This window comes from Nasonia vitripennis, chromosome 4, assembly GCF_009193385.2.
Source record: "Nasonia vitripennis strain AsymCx chromosome 4, Nvit_psr_1.1, whole genome shotgun sequence".
In the NCBI taxonomy this organism is placed as follows: Eukaryota; Metazoa; Arthropoda; class Insecta; order Hymenoptera; family Pteromalidae; genus Nasonia; species Nasonia vitripennis.
Window position 1 is genome coordinate 27154224 of NC_045760.1, and position 21193 is coordinate 27175416.

The window sequence follows — 21193 nt, forward strand, 5'->3', positions numbered from 1 at the left end:
CGCTATCGAGGAAGAAACGCGTGGAAATAGCGCGAGGCACTTAGGCAAATTGAACTTAAGGAAATGAAGACCGTAAAGCCGCGGGGAAACGCTCGCATGGATTGCTATCGACCTTGGCGGGCTTCCTTTATACGGCACTATATACCCCCGTCGCAGCTCTCCTCGCAATTCCCATTCGATTAAAACGGGGCTTTATGCGTCCACTACTGCGTCAAACTACATTCTGTATCAGCGATAATTTTCAACTCGAACTATATATGGACACACACTGCGGTTTTTTACACACAGCCTATATACATCGGTCTCTCGCTCCGTCGCTTCCTTTACGCGGCGATTCTCCCCCTCGACATTACACACACACACACATACGTACGTAAGCTTGTCAGTCGGTCATCGTCGCTAGAAACTTGTTACGTATGAATATCTAATGCCCCCCGCTCCACAATTAAATCCGGACAATATGTTTTTGTTTTCGGCCCCGGCCTAGCCACCCTCCTATAGGGGACGAGTCTCTCTCTCTCTCTCTCTCTCTCTCTCTCTCTCTCTCCCCCGGGACGGCCGATATCGTCATTGAGCAAACGCGCTCGCGCGGTTAAATCAAATCCACGCCCGTATCATCATCATCGTCATCCTGATCATTATTTATAACACATAGTTTTTTTTTGAAATTCCAATCTCTCCCTCTCTTCGCGAATCCCGGAAAATGGGCACAATGCGCGCGAGAGCTACACTACGCGGGAGTATATATATAGAGGCAAGAAATGCGCGGCGACGGCGCACACGCCATGGAAAAGGAAAAATGGCGGACTTTATGTACAAGCTCTCTCTCCTCCCAGAGAGAGAGAGAGAGAGAGAGAGAGAGAGAGAGGGCCGGGGCAATAGTGGAAGTCACTTTCTTAGCTCCCATTCTTCGTGACTACGCGGCGTTCTTACGGATTCCGCTCTTTTCTACGCCGTGCGCGAGCGCGCGCAGCTCGCCTTCTCTCCTTTCTTCCGTATTCTCTCCGTTCCTTTCTTCGGCCCTGCTTTCTTCCCTCTGCGTACTCTACTCTCTCTCTCTCCCCAGCTCCGTCGTCGCTTTTTACTATTTTCGCGCGAGTAATGGCTCCGCGACGCCGGTTTTATGCATGCGTCGAGCGACGAAGCTTTTTGTACGCGGAGAGCTCTCGGAAACTATTTCCTCGCGATATGCCGTTGTCGTCGTGTGTGTTACATTACGTAAAATTGCGGGAAAAACGGATTCATTCCGGAACACCGTACCCGAGAGAGAGAGAGAGAGAGCTCCGAGCATAATGTAATTACGATATTCCACATATTACATTATCCTCCACCACCTCGGCTTCGTTTTTACCTCTCGCGCTGTTCGTTCGGCGTATTCATTTCCCTCCACTCTCTCTCTCTCTCTCTCTCTCTTTCGCGCGTATAATACAATCTTAACTACAATTAAATTTCCCCTTATTTACCGAGAGCATTCTCTCTCTCTTCAGTTTTACCTCGTTCTCTCTCTCTCTCTCTCTCTCTCTCTCTCTCTCTCTCTCTCTCTCTCTCTCTCTCTCTCTCTCTCTCACCTATTCCTCCCCCCGCCGACGGCACACGTTGCGCAGCGCAGCGCATAGTGTGTGCCTCTCACCCAGCAAGTGCAGGCCGCCCCCCTCCTTAACCTCCGCCAACAGTCGAGCTTCCCGCGTCTAGCCCCTCCCCCTGGCGCTTTGCCATTAGTCGGCCGCTCACGGTTATCCCCACCACTCGTCAGCACTGTAGTGGGGATAGAGCAGAAACGCTCGCTTCTCGAGCGCCGTGGTGGGGTTAGAGCGAGAGGGGAAGAGAGCGGGGTACAGCTGTGCGAGAGAGAAGGAAGACAGTCTCGCATCTCGGGACCAGGATCCGCTCACTCGGGGCTGCACACTCAGGAATTACCGGCCGTGACGCGCGGAGCGGCTTCATCCGTACCTGCAGTTTTCGCAGCGCCTTCGCACCGTCCACTGTATTTTATATTGCACATCGACGCACAGCGGGGCAATAAATCGATTAGCGCGTGCTGTATTTTTTTTTTTCGTCGACGATCCACGTGCACACACAGACACAGAGATATAGTGTACGACATGCGCGTTCAGTGTGAGTCAGTGGGACTGAGGATTGGAGCGTTGTTTTGATTATTTTCACATTGAGTGCGTCGTTCAGTGAGACACGAAGGAACTTACCACCAGTACTGCCTAGAAACGTTCTACACATCGTCGAGTGCGACTTTGGAGGATAGTTTCAGCTTTCGACGAGACGCCGAGACGAGAGTCTCAATCACGGCAGCACAATTGAGCTGGACTTGCACCAACGAGCCGCCGGCCACTTTATGAGGTGAGTAAGGATAAAATATTCGCGGGTACAGCTCTATACCAACAGGTTGACACACGCGCGCGGAGTCATTAAAATATTTAGAGATCCGTCCCCGCGCACCTCGGCTTTGAATACATCACGCGCCAAACGGAGCCGTGCACTATACTCGCGCGTGCCGCTTCGCATTTGAATGAGCGGAGAAAGAGGTAGAGTTGAAAAATGCGTCTCACACCGTTGCGTATCGCCGAGAGCAACCAGTTTAAACGCTGCGAATGATAAAAACGCAATAAACCGGCCGATATGAATATGAATGAGGATGAATTTTGTCGTACGTATACGTGTGCGGTGCAGGTGACGAGCGAGCGTGAAAAATGCACGGCAGCACGAGTTTCGCGTCGCCAATTATCTTTAATAAGTTTATAATGTATAGACGCGTAATTCAAAGGAGTCTTCGCTGCACATTAAATCAAATATCAAACGCCAGTGTTTATCCACGCGGATTAGTTATGAGCGCGTAAAATTAACGTCGCATAAATACGGCGATTTGCGCAAAACGCGACACGGTAGTCAAGCGCGAGAGACGAGCCTATGAAATAAATAAGGATTTAATCGAGAAGCCGCATAAGCGTTACACCGCCGCACTGGAACGTAGACGAGTTCACCGATCGAGCTCAATGCGGCGATTAGCATTTAGAAAGCTCTCGCAGCTCTGGGATGAATTAAAAGGAATGATGGAGTTGAAAAATAACGAGCAATTTAATTTCATCATATAATTACGCTGTGTATTATAATTGTAATAATTCATCGATTTATCAGTTTTAACGAGCGCGCTATTCACCCTTTTCCCACACTGTATAGTCTATCCTTTCCTCTTATCAACGGCTATAACACACACTGTACAAATTCGCGGCTGAAATCGCCCGTAAAACTAGAGCCTCTCTCGATTGAAAAATTTACGAGACACCCATTCGATCCCTCGTGTGTTTGCCGAGGGCAAACTCCGCCGCGCTGCAGCAGCGGGGCAATCCAAGCGCGAGCAAACAGCGGCCCTTTTCTTCGAAAAGACGGCCGGCGGGAGAAAATCTGAGCTAAATCAATTATAAACGGACTGCATCGCTTGCGGGTAATTTTCCGACGCCGACGCGCCACCTAGCGGCGATTAAGGGAGAAAAGGTAATCGAAGCTTCGCAGCGGAATCCAAGGGGCGAAGCTAAACATTCAATTAGCACTTCCTAATCCTCCCCTCGTTGTCAACAGCCATTACTTCCAGCATCTTTTACTGAATCTCCTGTGCGTAGACTCTCCCGCCGCCGCTTGTGTATATCTGTTAATCCCCTCGAATGATACTCGAGGGTGGGCCGGTTATACTCGTCGCGACTCCCCTTCGAAATACGAAATATATCGCGTATAACAGCCGCCGCAACGAGGACATATTCAGCGCGTATTTATTCCCCGAGCGCCGATGCAGGTTTCCGGCCCCTTCTTCTTTTTTCTCCTCGATATAAGGCCTTGAAAAATTAGTCGATTTTTCCAGAATCGCACGATTATAAACGAGACAATCGCCCGGAGGCGAAAAGCCACGGAGTAGTGGGTCTGCGGTTGAACAAAGCCCGCCGGGTTATTTTAACGAATCACTCGAGAGAGAAAGAGAGAAAGAGCATAAGGAGATCTGCGCGCACGCCGCCATATAATTGCGTTAGTTCGAGAGGCTCCGAGCCCTCGAGTGGTCTACGCGGCTGCTGGGGTGACATTTTTAGGGTGAAGACGGCAAGGACAATGAGCCCAGAAAAACTTATGTCAGGAGAGAGAGAGAGAGTTGGTTAATGGCTTTTATACGAGAAAAGGATAAGATTCATTTGCCTCTACCGAATCAAAGAGCGCGGGTGATATATATATATATATATATATATATATATATATATATATATATATATATATATATATATATATATATATATATCACCGTAATACGCGTAAGCAATTACGTTGCGCTGTATGTACTCGAGAATGCACTTCTCTCGTCCTCTTGTGTATACTCGGTTCGTCGCGGCTTTTTGTTTTTCTTTTTCTGGGGGACCGCGATCGCTGCCTTGTTAATTTTTCGGGAGCGCTCTCGTAAAAACGCTGCAATTGCAACCGCAGCTCGAAATTTCGACTGTGCAAGCGGGAGCTAAACTCCAAAAATCTATCCTACTTACGATAACGCGAACGTCCACACCTTATGTAAGCGAGCGACGACGTGTGCAAGTACACACACAGACAGACATCAGCCGAGAAAAGATAAAAAGCTCTCTTTTCAAGCGCTTTCAAGACCTTCATCCATATTTACGCGAAGCGTCGGTATATTTTTTTCCTACACACACTGAAAGCGACATTTGCATGCGTCGAGGCGAAAATTTTCTTCGGCTGCTCATTGTTCCAGGCAGCTGCATTGTCATTACGATGATCGGCGCTATTGTCGCGTTAAAAGAAGAGAGAGAGAGAGTCGGATATCGGCATATCGTTCGAATTTTCCTCGCGGCACAATGACGCCGAGAATAGAACTCGGCCCGCGTTTATATTTCGTTTCTGGCACTGACGTTTGAGACGTTCGATTCGAGCCCCTTCCACCACTACTATACACTGCTCCTTCGTCCTATCCTCGTCTTCTTATCCTCTTCTCTCGGCTCTCTCTCTCTCTCTCTCTCTCTCTCTCTCTCTCTCTCTCTCTCTCTCTCTCTCTCTCTCTCTCTCTCTCTCTCTCTCTCTCTCTCTCTTGGCGTGGGCACAATGAGATTGACATCGGGCTTTTACGCGTGTCTCTCTCTCTCTCTCTCTCTCTCTCGGCTCTGTTTGTACCGCCGTCGAGTTAATCTCGGAAATATCGAGCCGCGCGGGGATTAATTAACTTTGCTCTCTCGCCGCGCGCGAGCGAGAGCTGAAATTCCGATTGTATTATACGCGCGTACATAATCGAAGGCGACGTGTGTGCATGTACGTGCACGAGTAATGGTTATAAGTTGACAGTTATTTATGCGTTTATATTTCGGTGCCGGATTTACGCGCGCCGGCGGAGCGCTAAGTAGGGCTCGTTAATTTTTGCTGCTCCTTTGTTCCGTCGATGCAATGACAAACTATCCGTTTGATCGATCTCTTGTGTGCGTGCGTTAGAGTAACGGGTTATTCGCGTTTGTTTCAACTGCTGTAGGTTTCGAACGACTCCTCGCGCGCCCTCTAGCGGGTCTATTTCAACTCCTGCAAATGCTCGGCCCTCGCGCGCCCTCTAGCGGCTGAAACATATAGAACGTTTGAAGTTAGGTTACACAATTTAACATTGAATTAAATCTTTCATTTCCCATTGCAGAGCCGGCGGCAACATGTGCGACGGCTCGTTCCAGGAGACGTTGCGCGGCATGCAGGGCATGTCGGGTGCCTCGCCACCAGGCGGCGCTGCCGTCGGCCCGATGGTGGGCGCGGTGGGCTTGACCAGTCCTCTGGGCTCGGCCAGCGCCGCCAAGCGGATGCAGGCAGATCACATCAAGAGGCCCATGAACGCCTTCATGGTCTGGTCGAGATCGCAGCGCAAAAAGATCGCCCACGACAACCCCAAGATGCACAACAGCGAGATCTCCAAGAGGCTTGGTTAGTATAATACTATAGTATACGGGTGTGCAGCTGACAAAAGAATCGCTCGATGTGTGTGTGTGTGTGTGTCTTTTGAGTATTCTTATGCACTTTTCCTTTGTACGCGGACCTTTTTGACTCTTCCAGCTCCGGGCGCTGTACAGTCGGCTTCGAAAGTTACGAACTCTTGCCTTACAATACTGCTCTCGTGTATGATTTCATCGGGATTCCTCTAAATTCCTCTAAAAAAAAAAACAAACTAGTAAAATAAAGGGGCGAAGGAAAACGTCCTGCGAGACTCGCGATCGTTACGCTACAGAGAAAAAGCAGCGTTTGCTTACTCGCCTTTGGCATCTCTTCAGAGAAGGCGCGACATAAAGAGTCGTCGCCCCGCGCGTCGGCTTATCATCATAGAGGTCTCTCTTTCTCAGCGCGCCGAGCCGGCAACTTCTTAGCATTCTCTCCCAGCTCAGTGTCTCCTTTGCCCTTGTGCGATTTTAAGAATCTCTCGCGACGATCCCTTTGTCGCCCCTGGAGTAATTGGGCTCTCTCGGCTAATAATTTACGAAAAAAAATACACACGCACCGGATCAACGCCCGCCGATCGGATGTTTGACTATTGCTATATAGTGTATACTCTAGGGGAGGTCAAGTGCATATACACCCTACCATAATCCGAGAGCAATCAGGTCTGTTTGTCGGCGCGTTGTGCGCGTAGCCCGGTTCGATGCTACGCGTATGCACAGACACACAGGCGAGTGTCTCATAACTCGGCGAGATTTAAATTCTCGGGAGGCTCTCTCGTCGCAAATCGCTCGTTTCATGCCCGCCTACGCTCGGGTCGTTACGCAAGCACACGGCGCCGTGCCATTGTCGCCGCCGCGAGACGAGGAGTAAAAATGTAGCCTCGTTTCTCTCTCTCTCTCTCTCTCTGGCAGTATTTGTTTAAGCCCTCTCTCTCGCTCTCCGCAATTCCAGCGTCTTTGTCCGGGCGTTTTTCCCCCGCATTGTTTTTCCAGCGCGAGCTTTTCATTGTCTTAATTCGCACAAAGCACCCGGAGAAAGAGAGAAGAGGGAGGAGGAGAGAGAGAGAGAGAGAAGAAGTTATATAACAATACTGGCTCTCTCTCTATCTCTCTCTCGGCGAATACAAGTCCGTCGTAATTTACGCAAGGCGTTACGATTATACGTTAACGCGTGTAACGCAGTCGCTCTTCCTCCCCCGCAAAATGCGCTGAGAGAGAGGTGCACATCATATCCGCCATTATAAGTCTCTCTCTCCCTCTCTGTATTCCTCCCTCCTCCGCTCGCGTCCATCTTTTCTCCGCCCTCCGCAAGCATCGATCGTACTCTCTCGCGATATTCCCCCTTTTCGCGCGCACCTCCGCGCGCTCTTTCCGGGAATAATCCTTTTTATTCCCTCAAAGCAGCCCCGAACAGACCCGCCGCGGCGTCGCGTTATTTCAATCGGACAGCTCTTCAGGCGGCCGCACATCGGGGTTTAGAATAGTAGAGTAACTCTGAGCTCGAGCAAAATAATAATCGCTAAAACGCACGCGAGAGTACAGCATAGACATATATGTATATAGAAGCGCGAGATCGTTTGTCCCCAGCACCGAGTTCTCCCTCTCTATGTAGCGCAGGAGATAACAAACGCCGAGAGAGAAGCTTCGCGCAGACGCGCATATATTCAGCAAGAGGGAGAGAGAAAGCTGCGACAAAGACGTCGAAAAATGGAAAGAAAGAAATGCTTCCACAGAGCGAGCCTCGTATGAAAGGAGGAGCGAGTGTACACACGCGTCGAGCGACAAAAAAAAAGAGAGAAGAAACGAAGCGGGCGGAGAGAGAGAGAGAGAGAGAGAGAGAGAGAGAGAGAGAGAGAGAGAGAGATATAGAGCAATTGAAAGGGGTGAAGAGCGCGAGTGGGCGGAGATAAAGCTGCAGAGGAGCGAGGAAGAGAGAGAGAGAGAGTAAAGTATCGGGAGGGAGCAGAGCTTTCATCCTAATGAAGTATTTTCGCCGATATGACTCGCTTGCGTGCCTTTCCAGCCTCTCGAGCGCAAAGAAACGCGCGTGTGCGCTCCCTCTCTCTCTTTAGGGACGACGCGGCCGTTTTAGCCGACTAATACCGATAACACATCGCGCTTCACGCGACATAATCATCCTGATTGAAAATGCGCGCGCGCAATTATCGAAAGTATAACGTCAGCTCTCGCGCGCGGCATCAAAAAGTCGCGGACGGCTCCCTTATTGTCGCACCGACTCATTGTCTCCCATTGACGATTGTTTTTTTCGGGCCAGCCGCCAGTCGGGTAATTATAGAATCGGCGCGCCTTCATGGACTACACCTGCGCAGAGCGCTTTCGATACTTTTGAAAAAAAGGGGGCTAATGGCCCCTTTACCGACCGAGCACACAGCGAGGGATAGAAGCGACTCTTTGACTATTATTATCGCGTAGGACTACTGCTGCGCTTCAAGCTCGTTCATTAATTAACAGGCTTTGTACTTTTAAACGATGTTAAATAAACGGCATTGTCCTGCGGAAAAAGGGGGCTTTTCCGCGCCATTATGACGCAGTGGCTTATAACGCGACGACGACGACGAAGGAAAGCTCGAAGAGAGGGACCGGCCAGCCCCCATTGTTCTAAGCAAATATTCTCGCTCCTCCGGTTTTCCCTTGACTTTTTTGCCCCGCATTGTTCGCTCGCGAGCCCCCTCTCGTTCTCCTTTTTTTCGTCGCTGATTATTTATACGCGAAAGCCGCCGTTTTCCACCGACGAGTAGTACAGCGCCGGGTTTGATCAGACGATTATGTATACAGAGTCTGTGTGTGTACTGCACCTGCGAAATATACGCGGGAAAACAATGGGACTGCGCGAGAGCTGCGAGCACAATGAAGCTGTAACCATCGGGAAGCGCCACAGAGCCGCTGTTAAATTGGATTCCGCTTAGCGCGCGGGAAAAAATGAAAGGGGGTAAAAAGTGCTCGATAAACGCGAGCCGTTCGAAAAGTAGTTGTTGTTGTGTGTTCTGGCAGATTTGCGCTGCGGTGAGAGTTTGGAAATATTTCGATGTGTATGTAAACCGATAACAAAGTGCGTTTTGTCGTCATCGAAGGATTATATTCCATTAATCGCTCTTTCTCTCCGTCGGCATTGTGTCGTCGCGTTAATCCTTTTCAGAAATCCTCGACGTTGTATAACGAAAACAAGAGCTGTGTGTGTGTGTGTGTGTGTACACGCGTTCGAAATTTAAATTTAGAATATGCATACACGCACTGCGTATGAGGCCGTTCACGGAGAGAGAGAGAGAGACAATAATAATACCGGAGAGCTCTCGCGGTCTATAAACCGTATTTCATTTAAACACAGACGCGCGTCACCTGTGACAAAGAATAATAGCAGAGCTGCCTCACGTATGTTCGTTTGAACAAGTGCGTGTGTATAGCTCGATTATCATTACACAACGCTTTTCCGTATGGGATGACTGAAAAAAGCACTCACACACACAGCTATGTGGTCCGGTTAAAAAAAAAGGGACGAGGCATAGGTGGTGGCTTCATTATCTTGGAGCTGGGCATTGTGCCTCGCGGAAACTGGAAATCCCGGCCAGGCTTCCTCGGGGATAGTCTCGTCGCGCTAAACTCCAGCGGCACGTTCGCGCATTGTCCGCGGCTCTGTTTCACTCTCGCGTGTGTGTGAATCTCGACTAGTCCAGGCCAACTTTTGCTCGGCCATTGTGTCGACGCTCTTCTCTCTACTACTACACGCATTGACGGGATGTCGCTCTGTTTTTCTCGCTGATTGTTTTCGACACTATGTGCGCGAGCGCGCTCGGTGTAATTGTGACTCTCCCACGCCGCCGTCGTGTTTTCTATATGTGTGTGTGTGTGTGTGTGTGACGATTAAGCAAATCCTATTATCTCTAGGATAGATGTAGGTTGCAGGTGTGTGTGTGTGTGTGCGCGCATATACAGGGGAGGAGTAGGGCAGACGGAGGAAGGGGAGAGAGACAGTGTAACAATAAGACGGACGGAGAAAAGAAAGCGAAGTCGCAAGGTGAGTTCTAACGAGTAAAAGACAAAAACGCTGCAGACTGTCGTATACAAAGCCTGCAGACGAGACAAAGACCGAAAAAATACAAGTGTGTGTAACTTTGTTTATACACGCGTCGAGGAAGTTTCGGTCAGTTGAACAACGAGACTAAAATACTCCCGGCTCAAGAGTGTCGTATTATCATACATACATGTGTCTTACATAGTAGATTGACTCAATGGATCGGAACAATGCGAACGGTTAAATCGTAGCTCTATAAGGAGGAGCAGCTCGACGTACAGCCGAAATTATTTCTGTATAGGAAGTATATATAACGATCAGATTCGAATTTATTCATCGCCACACAACAGCGCGATGACAATCACTTAACGCGACAATAGCTGACACTTCCGCGGTTCCGCATCAAAAAGAACAATCCTCGACGTTCCAGATGCGCGTGTCCGACGCCTCTTACACGACGATTCTCGCGGGTCCGGAAACTCGAAATTCTAGGGCTGAGCGATGTTTATCATGAAAATGCGCGAGCGCTGCAGAAAAGACGCTCGCGCTCCTGAGAAAATTCAAATTAAAACAGCGCCGCCTTTCATCGAGCGCCGTAGAAAATCCAAAGGGGTGGAGAGAGAGAGAGAGAGAGAGAGAGAGAGAGAGAGAGAGAGAGAGAGAGAGAGAAGCAGCGAATAAAACAGCTCGAGCGAGAGTTTGATTCCGGAGACGTCGTCGTCGTCGTCGTCTGTGCCATTGTCGACGTCGCGGAGCTTTGTTCTCCATTGTCGGCGCTGCTCTGCGCACGTGCGCGCGATGCCTTAGCAACTGGCTATGCTGTACTCGTTCGCCTTTTCAGCCACGAGAGAGAGAGAGAGAGAGAGAGAGAGCTTTTCGCTGCAGGAGCTTCCGCGCTCTGTACTAGGATTGATTGGAAATCGTTATTAAGATTTCGTCCCTTTTCTGCCAGTTTTCCATCGAAAAAAGAAGGAGAAAAACGAACGAAACAATAAATTCGCATTACACAAGCCCCGTTCCGTCTCGCTGACTCCAGAACTGCGGAGAGTTTCGCGGCCCGGGCTAACTCTCTCGCACACACACACATGCGAGCGAGTACACGCGTACGAAGGTATATATCCGTCGCGCGAGAGCCAGCTTTGTTCGAGCCGCTTGACAACAAGTGGTAATTAATTCTTGGTCGTAACAATCGGCATATGCGCGCAGGCCAGCAGCGGCGCAGCAGTAGCAGTTTGTTATACATCCCGACTTTCAATGCAAGCGCGAGAGGAAGACTGCTAGGTGCGACGTATTGTCTCGCCTACTGCCGCTTTTTGTGCTGCTCTGCTGCTGCTGCTGCTCTGCAGCTTCGTCGTGTATGGGATTTTTGTTCGGGTGCATTTATGACGCCTTGTTTCTTTTTTCGTTTCCTTTTTTCTCTTTCTTATTCTAGCGTTCGACGCTGTACGCGATGGTGACAAAGGAAGAGGATGTGCGACGAGTGTCTTCGATTCAATGGGTCTGATATTAGATTAATGGGTCGTTTTGGTTTCTTTGTCGAGGATTGGAGCGACGAGCTTTCGGATGAATTTTTTAGTCGACAAAGTTTCAAAATTATCGATTCTGACTCCTTATTGACCCTTACTAGCGCCCAGTTAACAAGGTTCCCCACCTTCGATCATAACCAAATTTGCTGTAATTATTTGTTATAACACTAGTAACAATAATCCGTCGCAAAAAAGGGATAATAGGTGTGTAAGCCGAGAACTTAGTCGACAAAGTTCGAAATCCGTGATTTTTAAGTCTTTGAGCGCCCTCTAGATAAGGTTCCCCACTTTTGATTTACACGAAATACGCTATACTTGTACGTAATTATTCTAGGAACAATAAGCCACCCGAGAAAAGGGATAATAATCGTGTGAGCCGAGCACTTAGTCAAGAAAGTTTGAAATTTCTAGCTTTGGGTGTCGGACTTCGGCAGCGCCCTCTAAATCGAGTTCCTCATCAGGGATCATCGCCAAAACTGACATTTAGCCATTTCTTAAGCAAAATAATCATTAAGCACTATTAAAAAGTGACCAACTAAAAAAAAAATTTTCGTTGCTAGAAACGTTGCAAACTTCAACTACATGAAGTGGGGTGATAGCGAGTTTTGATCATCGATTTTTTTTGTAATGTATAATGTACAATCTCTAAAAATTGGAAAATTCAATAACAAGAGTCGATGCCCTTCTAAAATCAAAATCACCGCGATAAATCGTCAGGAGGCAGTTTTGCACTGGGCAACTCTCCAAGTCTCTAGTCAGCGACGATAGGTGGTGCATAGGTGCTATCCTTTTTCCCCCATCTAAATTCGCGCAGCCAAGTGCATAACTAGCTGTTGGTCATTCGTGCTCCGAAACTGCCTACTTGGGCCACTTATGCTATAACTGTTGTAATATGCCTGATAGATTTGCGAAATCATCATAGTATGAAATCTACCCTTTTATCAACCGCGATTACTTTATGGCACGATCCATCGAAACACCCGCGAAATTCAAACCTATAAATTACAGTCCATAAACGAAAAAAAAGAGTGTACAGGCTACAACATACGATTCATACTAAACGTCCTCTCGTCCACTCGTGATTGCAGGTGCGGAATGGAAGCTTCTGTCCGAGGAAGAAAAGCTGCCTTTCATCGACGAGGCCAAGAGGCTGAGGGCGTTGCACATGAAGGAACATCCCGACTACAAATACCGGCCGCGAAGAAAGCCAAAGACGCACCGCAAGGAGGGCTACCCCTACAGCATTCCCTACCCCAGCGTACCTATGGACGCCCTCAGAGCCAGTAAGTACCAACGCACAATGAGATAAAAATTCGCTTTGAACTACCTATATGTATATGTGTACAGCCCTCGCGAAATCTGCATAATCGACTGCTGCCCCCAGGGCTACATCCGCAGTCATCCATAACGGCCACGTCAGCTACTCGACGCCCTGGCGCGGGAGACGCAGCGCTAAGACAATCCGATAAATAATAAGCTACTCGACAGGTTTATGCGCTCGCGTGCCAAGCGCCGATGCGTCTCTCCCTCTCTGAAAGAGCTTAATCGGGTTATAGCTCTCTCGAGCGCGGTTTTTCGGATTTATCGCGTCGTCGTAAATATTTTTCAATTCGCCGTCTTTACAATAATAATAATAACGAGGAATTATGCACTCTCTCTTCTCATCAAGTTTGCCCGTTTTGATTTGCGGGTAATTGGTATCAAGCCGGATTTTTTTTTTTCTGTTCATCGGACGACGAAATCATTTGATTGATTTAAACGCCGCGAGTAAGTATGTGACAGCTTAATGGCATCGCCGCGTACGCTATACTGATCAAAACAAATGAGTTTGCAGAAAAGCAAAGACGTTTACGTTAATTATATACACACACACACGTATACACATAGAGATCGACTCGGGCGCGTTAATTGACGAAACTGCCTTAAAGAGTGAGCCATTATAATCGAGCGGCAATCAATCCTCGCGGCTCTAATTACCCGAGAATACACTCGAGAAAGCGACGGCGCGATATAACGACGATAATCAAGATTAACAGGAAAAAGTCCTCGGGAGCGACGACGACGTGGAATGAAAAAAAAAGTGTGCAGCGCGCATACTTGAGGCGTAATTGAGAGCCTCGGGCGCGTTCTCTCTCTCTCTCTCTCTCTCTCTCTCTCTTTTGTGTACACGTGCGTCTATACTCCCCTTTTTTTCTCAATATACATCCCCGATTTATCTTTCATTCTCATTGTTTTCACCGCATTGTCGCCGATCTCTACTCCCGGCGTTATTGGGAATAACGGCTGCGATTATTATTCCATCGAAAAAAATTAACACTTTGAGAATTACTCAGTAGTAGCCTCTAAACATCGCTTAATTCGCTGCAGGGGATGATACGGTTCTCGAAAACAATACCGTCAAACAATGCGGAGGACGAATAAAAAAAGAAGCAAAAAACGGACATCTGTTCGCGCATACAACACAGTCGACAGATGCGAGCCGTTAATTGCAGCGACGATGCGCGAAACGGGACGGATATCACTATTGTTGACGGCTTCGCAAGTGAACAGTCGATTGCTGCTCTCGGGTTAAATATTTTGGCTCGCGACTGATTGCCCGCTTTGGCGATTAAACGGAGAACTTTTACCCATTGTTTGACGCTTCATTGTGTCGGAGGATTAATTATTTTTCTCAAGTCTCGATGACATAATTTTTTCGCTCCTCTCGCGGTCATAAATCTCTCGATACCTCAGCTCGCAAAGAAAGAGTGAGCGAGCCTCAACGCCAATCATCCCAAGCAGCCCCGGGGCCATAAACGCGCAGAGCCATGAGCGACGTGTCTGTCTGCAATATTCCTTTCTCTCGGCTGTATCGCGCCGCCGATTGATTTGCTCGAGTGACTCAGGCGCGCGATGCTTTTTGTCTGCGCCCGTTTCTATGCCGCCGCCGCCGCGTCTTTTTCAGCCCGTAGCGCCTTTATTTTTGCTCCTCTTTCAGCTCATTTATTATTATGCAAATTTCACGACGGCCCTGTGTATACCAGAAATCGTTGTTATCGTTATGGTTTATTTAAACAAAAATTAATCTCCGTATTTTTTGCCCTTTTCCAGGTATGCCAGGAGGAATAGGCCAAGCGAGCATGAGCTCGTACTACGGTCCAGCCGCGGCTTACGGCTCGTTGTCAGCCGCGAGTATGGCCGCGGCTGCGGCTGCTGCGGCCCAGCAATCGGCTGCGGCTATGTCCGCAGGACTCACGGCACCGGCTCAGGTGAGCTGAAACTTTTTTTTATATCCTATAGTTTTTGCTCCATCTCTCGGGTGTGTTGAACCCGACGCGGATATTGTTTATCGTCTCAAGAGAACTGTACCGGTGGCACGTGGCTTTGTTACCAGGGAGGCAAACATCCGCGAAGGTGGATTTTTTAGGTCTTTGTACAGCCCAGTTTTACCTGTTTGATCAAGTGCTTCTGCTTCCTTATCTTCCGCGCTGTTGACTCACCTATAGATGACATAGTCTTCTTCTCCGGCTCTATGCAAATATTTTCATTCATCGAGAATTTTTCGGCGAGAACACTGCTGCCGGCTCGATTAGCATGCAAATCGATCGCGCGTATGAATCCTCGATCGTATGGCATAGCTCGCAATTAAAATTATTACGCCCGAAAGTCGCCCGAAATAGCCCAAAGCATCCCGAGGTCAGCGGAATAATAATAATAATCAATTGGACGTCTGTATGTGTGTGTGTGTGTTTGTGTGTGTGTGGAGGAATATAGAAGCGAAGAAGAAGAAGAAGAGAAGAGCAAAACGCTGCACAGTGCGAGAGAAAGAGAGAGAGAGAGTTGCGGCGCGCGTGTAAATCATCCCAACAAAGCCGCTTAACGATCCGACAAAGGAGCCGTTCTTTTCTTCCCCTTTTCTCTCCTTCTCTCCTTTTTTAACACCGCGAATTGCAGAATATTAGGAATACACACACACACGCGTGCACTTCTCAGGAATTTATACAACGATTCGGTTTATCGTCCTCGCGAGTATAAAGTCATTATATGCTCTCGAGCTAGGGACGTTTTGAGTCCGACTCTAATTAATGCCTCGCCGAGGAATTGTAAAATCGCTTGTTTAAGCGGAATCGCTTTGCATATAAATAAGCTCGCGTATACGGCTTAGAAATTCCGGGGAAAAGAATATCGGCGCGGTCCGTAGAATAAATTATCCGCAAGGATTCGATAATTGCCGATTTCGCAAAAGCACTTGTGAGCTGCTAGCGGCAACCGGTAGCCATTCCGAGGCTCGAGGGGCGTGTCGAGTTATTAGCGAGTAGCTATGCAGGAGAAGAGGAGAAGCCAAGAGAGAGATTTATAACGAGAGGCAATTAATTCGAAAATACTCCCATTCGCCGAGAGAGAGAGAGAGACGGAAGCTCGCGCCTTGACTTAATCCCGAGCGAGGCTCTATCTGAGAGATAGCTCTCCTCGCGATTTGAACTCGCGCTCGTTAGTCCGCTCGCCCTTATCGCACTAGCCGCTACTTCCTCGTGTATTATCACTTGGTTATTTATATCAATATAACAATCCGACGGAATTATTGTTGCGACACGCACTTCGTGAACCCCCTCGATATAATATCGAAGTCGAGAGCTTGTGCACACACAGGCGCGCAGGTGCGAAAGGTCCGTTTTTACACAGGTGCGCTCGACGTTGCAACACACACGCGCATATAGCCGCGGGACGCCGGGAGCCGGCATAATTTACGCATAAATTTAGAGCCGAGCGTAAATTGTCACCTCCACAAAGGCTTTTATATTAGTGCCATTTCTCACGTTTTCGTTCGTTCCTGCTGCTGCTGCTGCTGTTGCTGCTGCTGCTTCGCTTTGCGTCATCGCTACTACTTCTTCTTCGTTTTTAGGGCTGAATTTATAATTGCGCGGCTCGTCCGATTTATACTCCGGGATCTACGTGTATGGGATGTTTGATTAAAAAAAAAAAAATGTTTTCCTTTACTCGATGTTGCAGGTGGTGAGTTCGATGGACGCGATGAAGTACTCGATGGAGGCGGACAAGTACCGGGCGGCGTACATGCCGCCGTCGACCTTAGCCATGTCGATGTACCCGGACACCAAGTACCTGGACTCCAGCTCCAAGTCCTACCTGGACCGCAGCTATCTCGACTCGGCCAAGGCCTACTTGGAGCAGTCCAAGCTCTACATGGACCACCAGCAGCAGCAACAGCAACAGCAACACCAGCAGCAGCAGCAACAACAGCAGCAGCAGCAAAAGTCCTCGGCTCTCGCCGACTACAACAGACACTCGAGCTACGAACCGAACAAGCTGTACGAGGAATCGAGTCCCGGAGGTGGCGGTGGTTCCCTGAGCCGTTCACCAGCCGCTGATTCACCGGACGGCCTCGTGGCTAAGAACAACTCCGCTGACGCCGGGGGCAGCAACTCGCGCAGCAACGAGCTCGGCTCATCCAGCGCGAGCTCCTCGGCCTCGACGTCGAGTCCAGGCGCCGCCAGTATCTCCAGCTACTACCCAGGAGCCCAAGCCGGTGCTCTCCTCGGCCCACAGATGGGACAGTACGCCAGCTACCAGAGCGCCGCCGGCGGCCCGGGCAACGAGTTCCGCAGGCCCCTGACGGTCATCTTCTGACCCGATCGGGCCTAGCTCTGAGCCGTGCTCGGCCGCGATTTCAGGCAGTGAAGCTCCTATTTGAATTTTTTGTACATTTTATTATTCAAAATTGTTCATATCGCGACCTATGTATGCTAAATTTACTCCTTATTTATTTAGAGAGTCTTGTCTTCACTTCGTTGTGTACTTTTAGCTTGAAGAACGAAAAGAAAGAAAAAATCCCTACGATTTACGCGGGGGAGGTCTTCGCGGAATTCGGACCTCCCCCTAACGGTGTTGTGTTCCTAAGATTCGGCAGACGAGTCATTTGATTATTTGCTCTTGAAACCAAACGAATCTCGGCCTTCCTTTTATTTTATGTTTTTTTTTTTTGTTTAGTCTACACTTAGTTCTTAGATATATTCATAACTCTTAAGCATACTTCGTCCCTGAATCATCTTATTCGTGAACGACGAGCCGCGTTTCATTGTTTTCCGACGCGATGAAGCTCGAGCTCGAGTATTATATAAATAATGAAGAATTGTACATATTATCAGAATGTCTGTAAATAGCAGTAGGTATATATAATCTCGTCGAATCAGCTACGAGAATCTGTCCGTATTATTGATTAATCGAATTACTCTCGCGGCTAGAGTGATGCCTAAGGATCGAGAGATTGTTAAGTTTTTCTGTTCTTTTCTTGAAAGAATGTCGCGAGTTTCGCGCGTGGACCACATTATTATATCATTATTATTATCATTATTATTATTATTCGTATAGATTATTAATTATCAATACACTACCGTCGTCGCGCATCTTCGTTTGCTTCCCAAGCGAAGCACTATAGCTTTAGAGTACCGTAATCGTGCGAGTCTTTGAATTTGTTATGATTTGATATGCGCCGCTGCGTATATTATACGCACACGCGAACACAGGTTTTATAATTAAAGACACGTGAGAATATACGAAGGTAAAAACGAGAAGAAAAAAAGGTTGTACATTAACGAAGGAAACGTTTAAGCGAAACAACGAATTGTACGAGCTCACGCAGTAATTGTGTTGTACATAGACGCGTTTTTATCCGGAAAGTTTCAAGCAGTATACCATATGGCATGTATATGTATCATCGAGACAAGATTCACATCGATGCCTATAATACGTGGATTTGTTTGTAATCGTAATCTAACGACGGAGACACACGACGCTTCTCTTTTCGCCTCGACGAAGCGGCGAAAAAAAAAACGCAAAAATTGTCCCGCTCGAGGGTGAAAAATTCGTCCGACTATTGTTCCCCCCCTCCACCTCCGTGACTTTGTCCCCCCTGCCCTATTCACGACGTGTAACCTTTGTATATCTATTGTTATGATAAACATTGTAATAGTTCTACCGGTTACTCGATTATCATAGTCCGAGCGAAGCAAATAATCTATAAATATTGTACCGTAAGTGGAGATTCAAATAAAAGCTAAGCATTATCCTTCAAAAAAAAGCTTATTATTCATTTCCCCCGTTACATTTTCAGATTTTTTTCAGATTCCTCGGAAATTTTCCGACAAAATTAAAAAATAAAGATACGAGTACACACCCTCGCCGGCGCACGTTATTTATAGCCGAAAATCGTGCGTTCGAGGCAAATTCCGTTGCGGAGAACAATGACTGCCGGAGAGAGAGAAACTCCCTCTGCTTGATGGATATGATTAAGTCCATTGTGAGTCGTGTCGCAGAGGGAAGAAGCAGCGCAGTGTTCCGGCAATAATAAGCGCGCGATGCATTGTGTATATCGTAGAAACACACGGTCTCTCTCAGTCTCACCTTTTTGGCTAGGCTCCGATTCGTCTTCGATGTCCTTTCAGGCCGAGGAAACGGTAGCAGCTGCGCGACAGAGAGAGAGAGAGAATTTTCGGAGGCGTCGCGCACTCGGTCAGCACCTTGCTTCGGGATCTATTCATAAAATCGAAAGAGAGGGAGAGAGAGAGAGATGCTGTATTATACGGGCCCGATTTTTCTCTCCCGTCGCGGGACAATGGGAGACTAGTTTAGGCGCGGGAAGAATGCGATTGTTGACTCGTGTGCGAGGGAATCGACAATTCTCTGTTTCTTCTTTTCATCTTCCTCGATATATTCTTTCTGCTTCGGAGACTAATACTCTCTCTGCTGTTTTTGCTGGGAGTAGATCGAAGAACGACTGTCACGTTTTTCTTTTATCCTCGTTTATAGATGCGTCATTTTGCTTTCCCCTATATATAGGAGGAAGTTATTTGTAGTAGTAAAAATTGAAGTTTTGTTGGGAGAGTATTGAGAACGCGTTTTTGATGTGTGTGGAAGCGCAGTTTAAAAGTTGAATATAAGTAAAACTATATACAGATCTTGCTTAGTCATTACGGGCAAAACGGTTTAAATGTGCGACAATCTGTCTTCTACCCTGGACAACTGTGCTTGTAATCGTTATTAGACAACGAAGTTTTTTCATGTATTTTATCGATGCCCTGAAGGGAAAAATATACTCTTTCGAAACGTCGGCGCAATAAAGAAATTTAAGAAAACTGCTCGTAGAGATTATTCTATTCCTATAATTTATAGAAAAAGCTTGGGCAAAACGTCCTGCACTGTTTGTAAACAATGTCGATAAAGTAGCATAAGCGGCCGAACCAGCAGGCAAAACAAGGTGGTTTTAGTATTGGTGGCACACCACCGCTATATCTAGGCTCGGCGCACGTATTGTGACGAGGGAAACGGAAAAGTGCCGATGCGCCACCTATAATTTTCACCTATCAGAGACACGAATAGTTTGAGCGATGACGAAAGGACCAGTCAAAAATTGCTTCTTTTTTTTTAATAATTTAAAAAGAATAAATTTGTATTAATTTCTTTAATAATTATTTTTATAATCTTGGCAGATCGACGTTATGGAAGTTCAATGATTTTCACCTCTATACCGCGCAGGACATTAAAAGATATATAACAGCAAACAAATTCTCCAGGTTGAGCAATTTTCACCCTCCTAATTTAAAGTTATATTCAGGTTTGCAAAGTAGTTCCATACTGGGCTAATTTAGACTCGTAAAGTGTTTTTTTAAACAAAAATTTGAGATTCTAATTTTGATTTAAAAAGATCGAGATTCTCGCGACAATGTTTCCAACACCGCAATCTCGATTTTTCTCTTTGTTTCTCAGAATAGCTACCCACCCCACCAAGCGACAATTTTCTCACCTCCACACACACTACCCCCTTTTCCTTATCATCCTGCGTCACAAACATTATTCCAATACTCCCGTATATATACCTGCCCGACAGCGTTATTGTACCACGCGCGACACACACCGAAGAGTTTTCGTGAAAGTGCAGCGTCACCGCTATATACAGCCCAAAGAAACGTGACAGGGTACGCACGTGACGCTTTGTTTCCTATACATAATACAACGAAAAAGGAGGGAGTGTGGGCGCTCGATAATTGCTCGTAAACAAATCGCTACCGTGTAGTACCAGTGTGTGGGAAAGTAAAATTCGATTTTTACCACCAGTTATAATAAATATCAAAAAGATTACTCCTTACACAAGAAGGAGGAATCCAAATCATTCCCGCGCGGGACGACTTAATCGACGCCTCGCGGCAGCAGCCTGACGGAGGAATGCCAGCCATGTGGCCAGCACTGCCGGACCCTTACGTACAGACGAGAATATAACGACGGGCCGCCGAGATTTTCGCTTTATTACGGGCTTCATTGAGTCACTCGACGACGACGACGACGACGACAACGACGTTTCAAACTGGATCGCATTCAGCACATAAAGCTCTTGTCTCGTGCATATAATTGAGTTACGCTTGCGGATATCCGCGTGTTATATACTAAGGAAAGGCGATTATCGCTCTCGTTAATTAAAATAAAAGCTGGCCGCATCTCGTCTCACTTTGCTGAAAGTAATGAAACGATCCCCTAATAGTACATCCGTCATAATACGTCGAGCGGACGCATCGACACGCCCCGAGAGCGTTTATGGCTTTGCACTATTCGCGAGTATTGTCGTCCCTCGCTTATTCTCGCTTTTATTGTTATCCGCGAGGGTTCCGCTGATGAATTAGCCGCGTTGA

At 47.6% G+C, this 21193-nt stretch overlaps 1 protein-coding gene across 1 annotated transcript; it reads left to right on the forward strand.

Annotated features, from left to right (window-relative positions):
• The first annotated feature begins 1866 nt into the window (after positions 1-1866).
• On the forward strand, positions 1867-18591 carry LOC100122949 (transcription factor SOX-1). Its single transcript, XM_008211912.3, has 5 exons — positions 1867-2352; positions 5675-5952; positions 12605-12799; positions 14607-14764; positions 16506-18591. Exons 1-5 carry the CDS (start codon positions 2348-2350, stop codon positions 17139-17141), a joined length of 1272 nt encoding a protein of 423 aa, XP_008210134.1. The 5' UTR covers positions 1867-2347; the 3' UTR covers positions 17142-18591.
• The last annotated feature ends 2602 nt before the right edge of the window (positions 18592-21193 follow it).

Excerpts from the sequence above, each read along its gene's own strand:
- LOC100122949 (XM_008211912.3), top strand. Across the intron at positions 5,953-12,604 it reads CGAGATCTCCAAGAGGCTTG|GTGCGGAATGGAAGCTTCTG; the intron begins GTTAGTATAATA and ends TCGTGATTGCAG. Across the intron at positions 12,800-14,606 it reads TATGGACGCCCTCAGAGCCA|GTATGCCAGGAGGAATAGGC; the intron begins GTAAGTACCAAC and ends GCCCTTTTCCAG.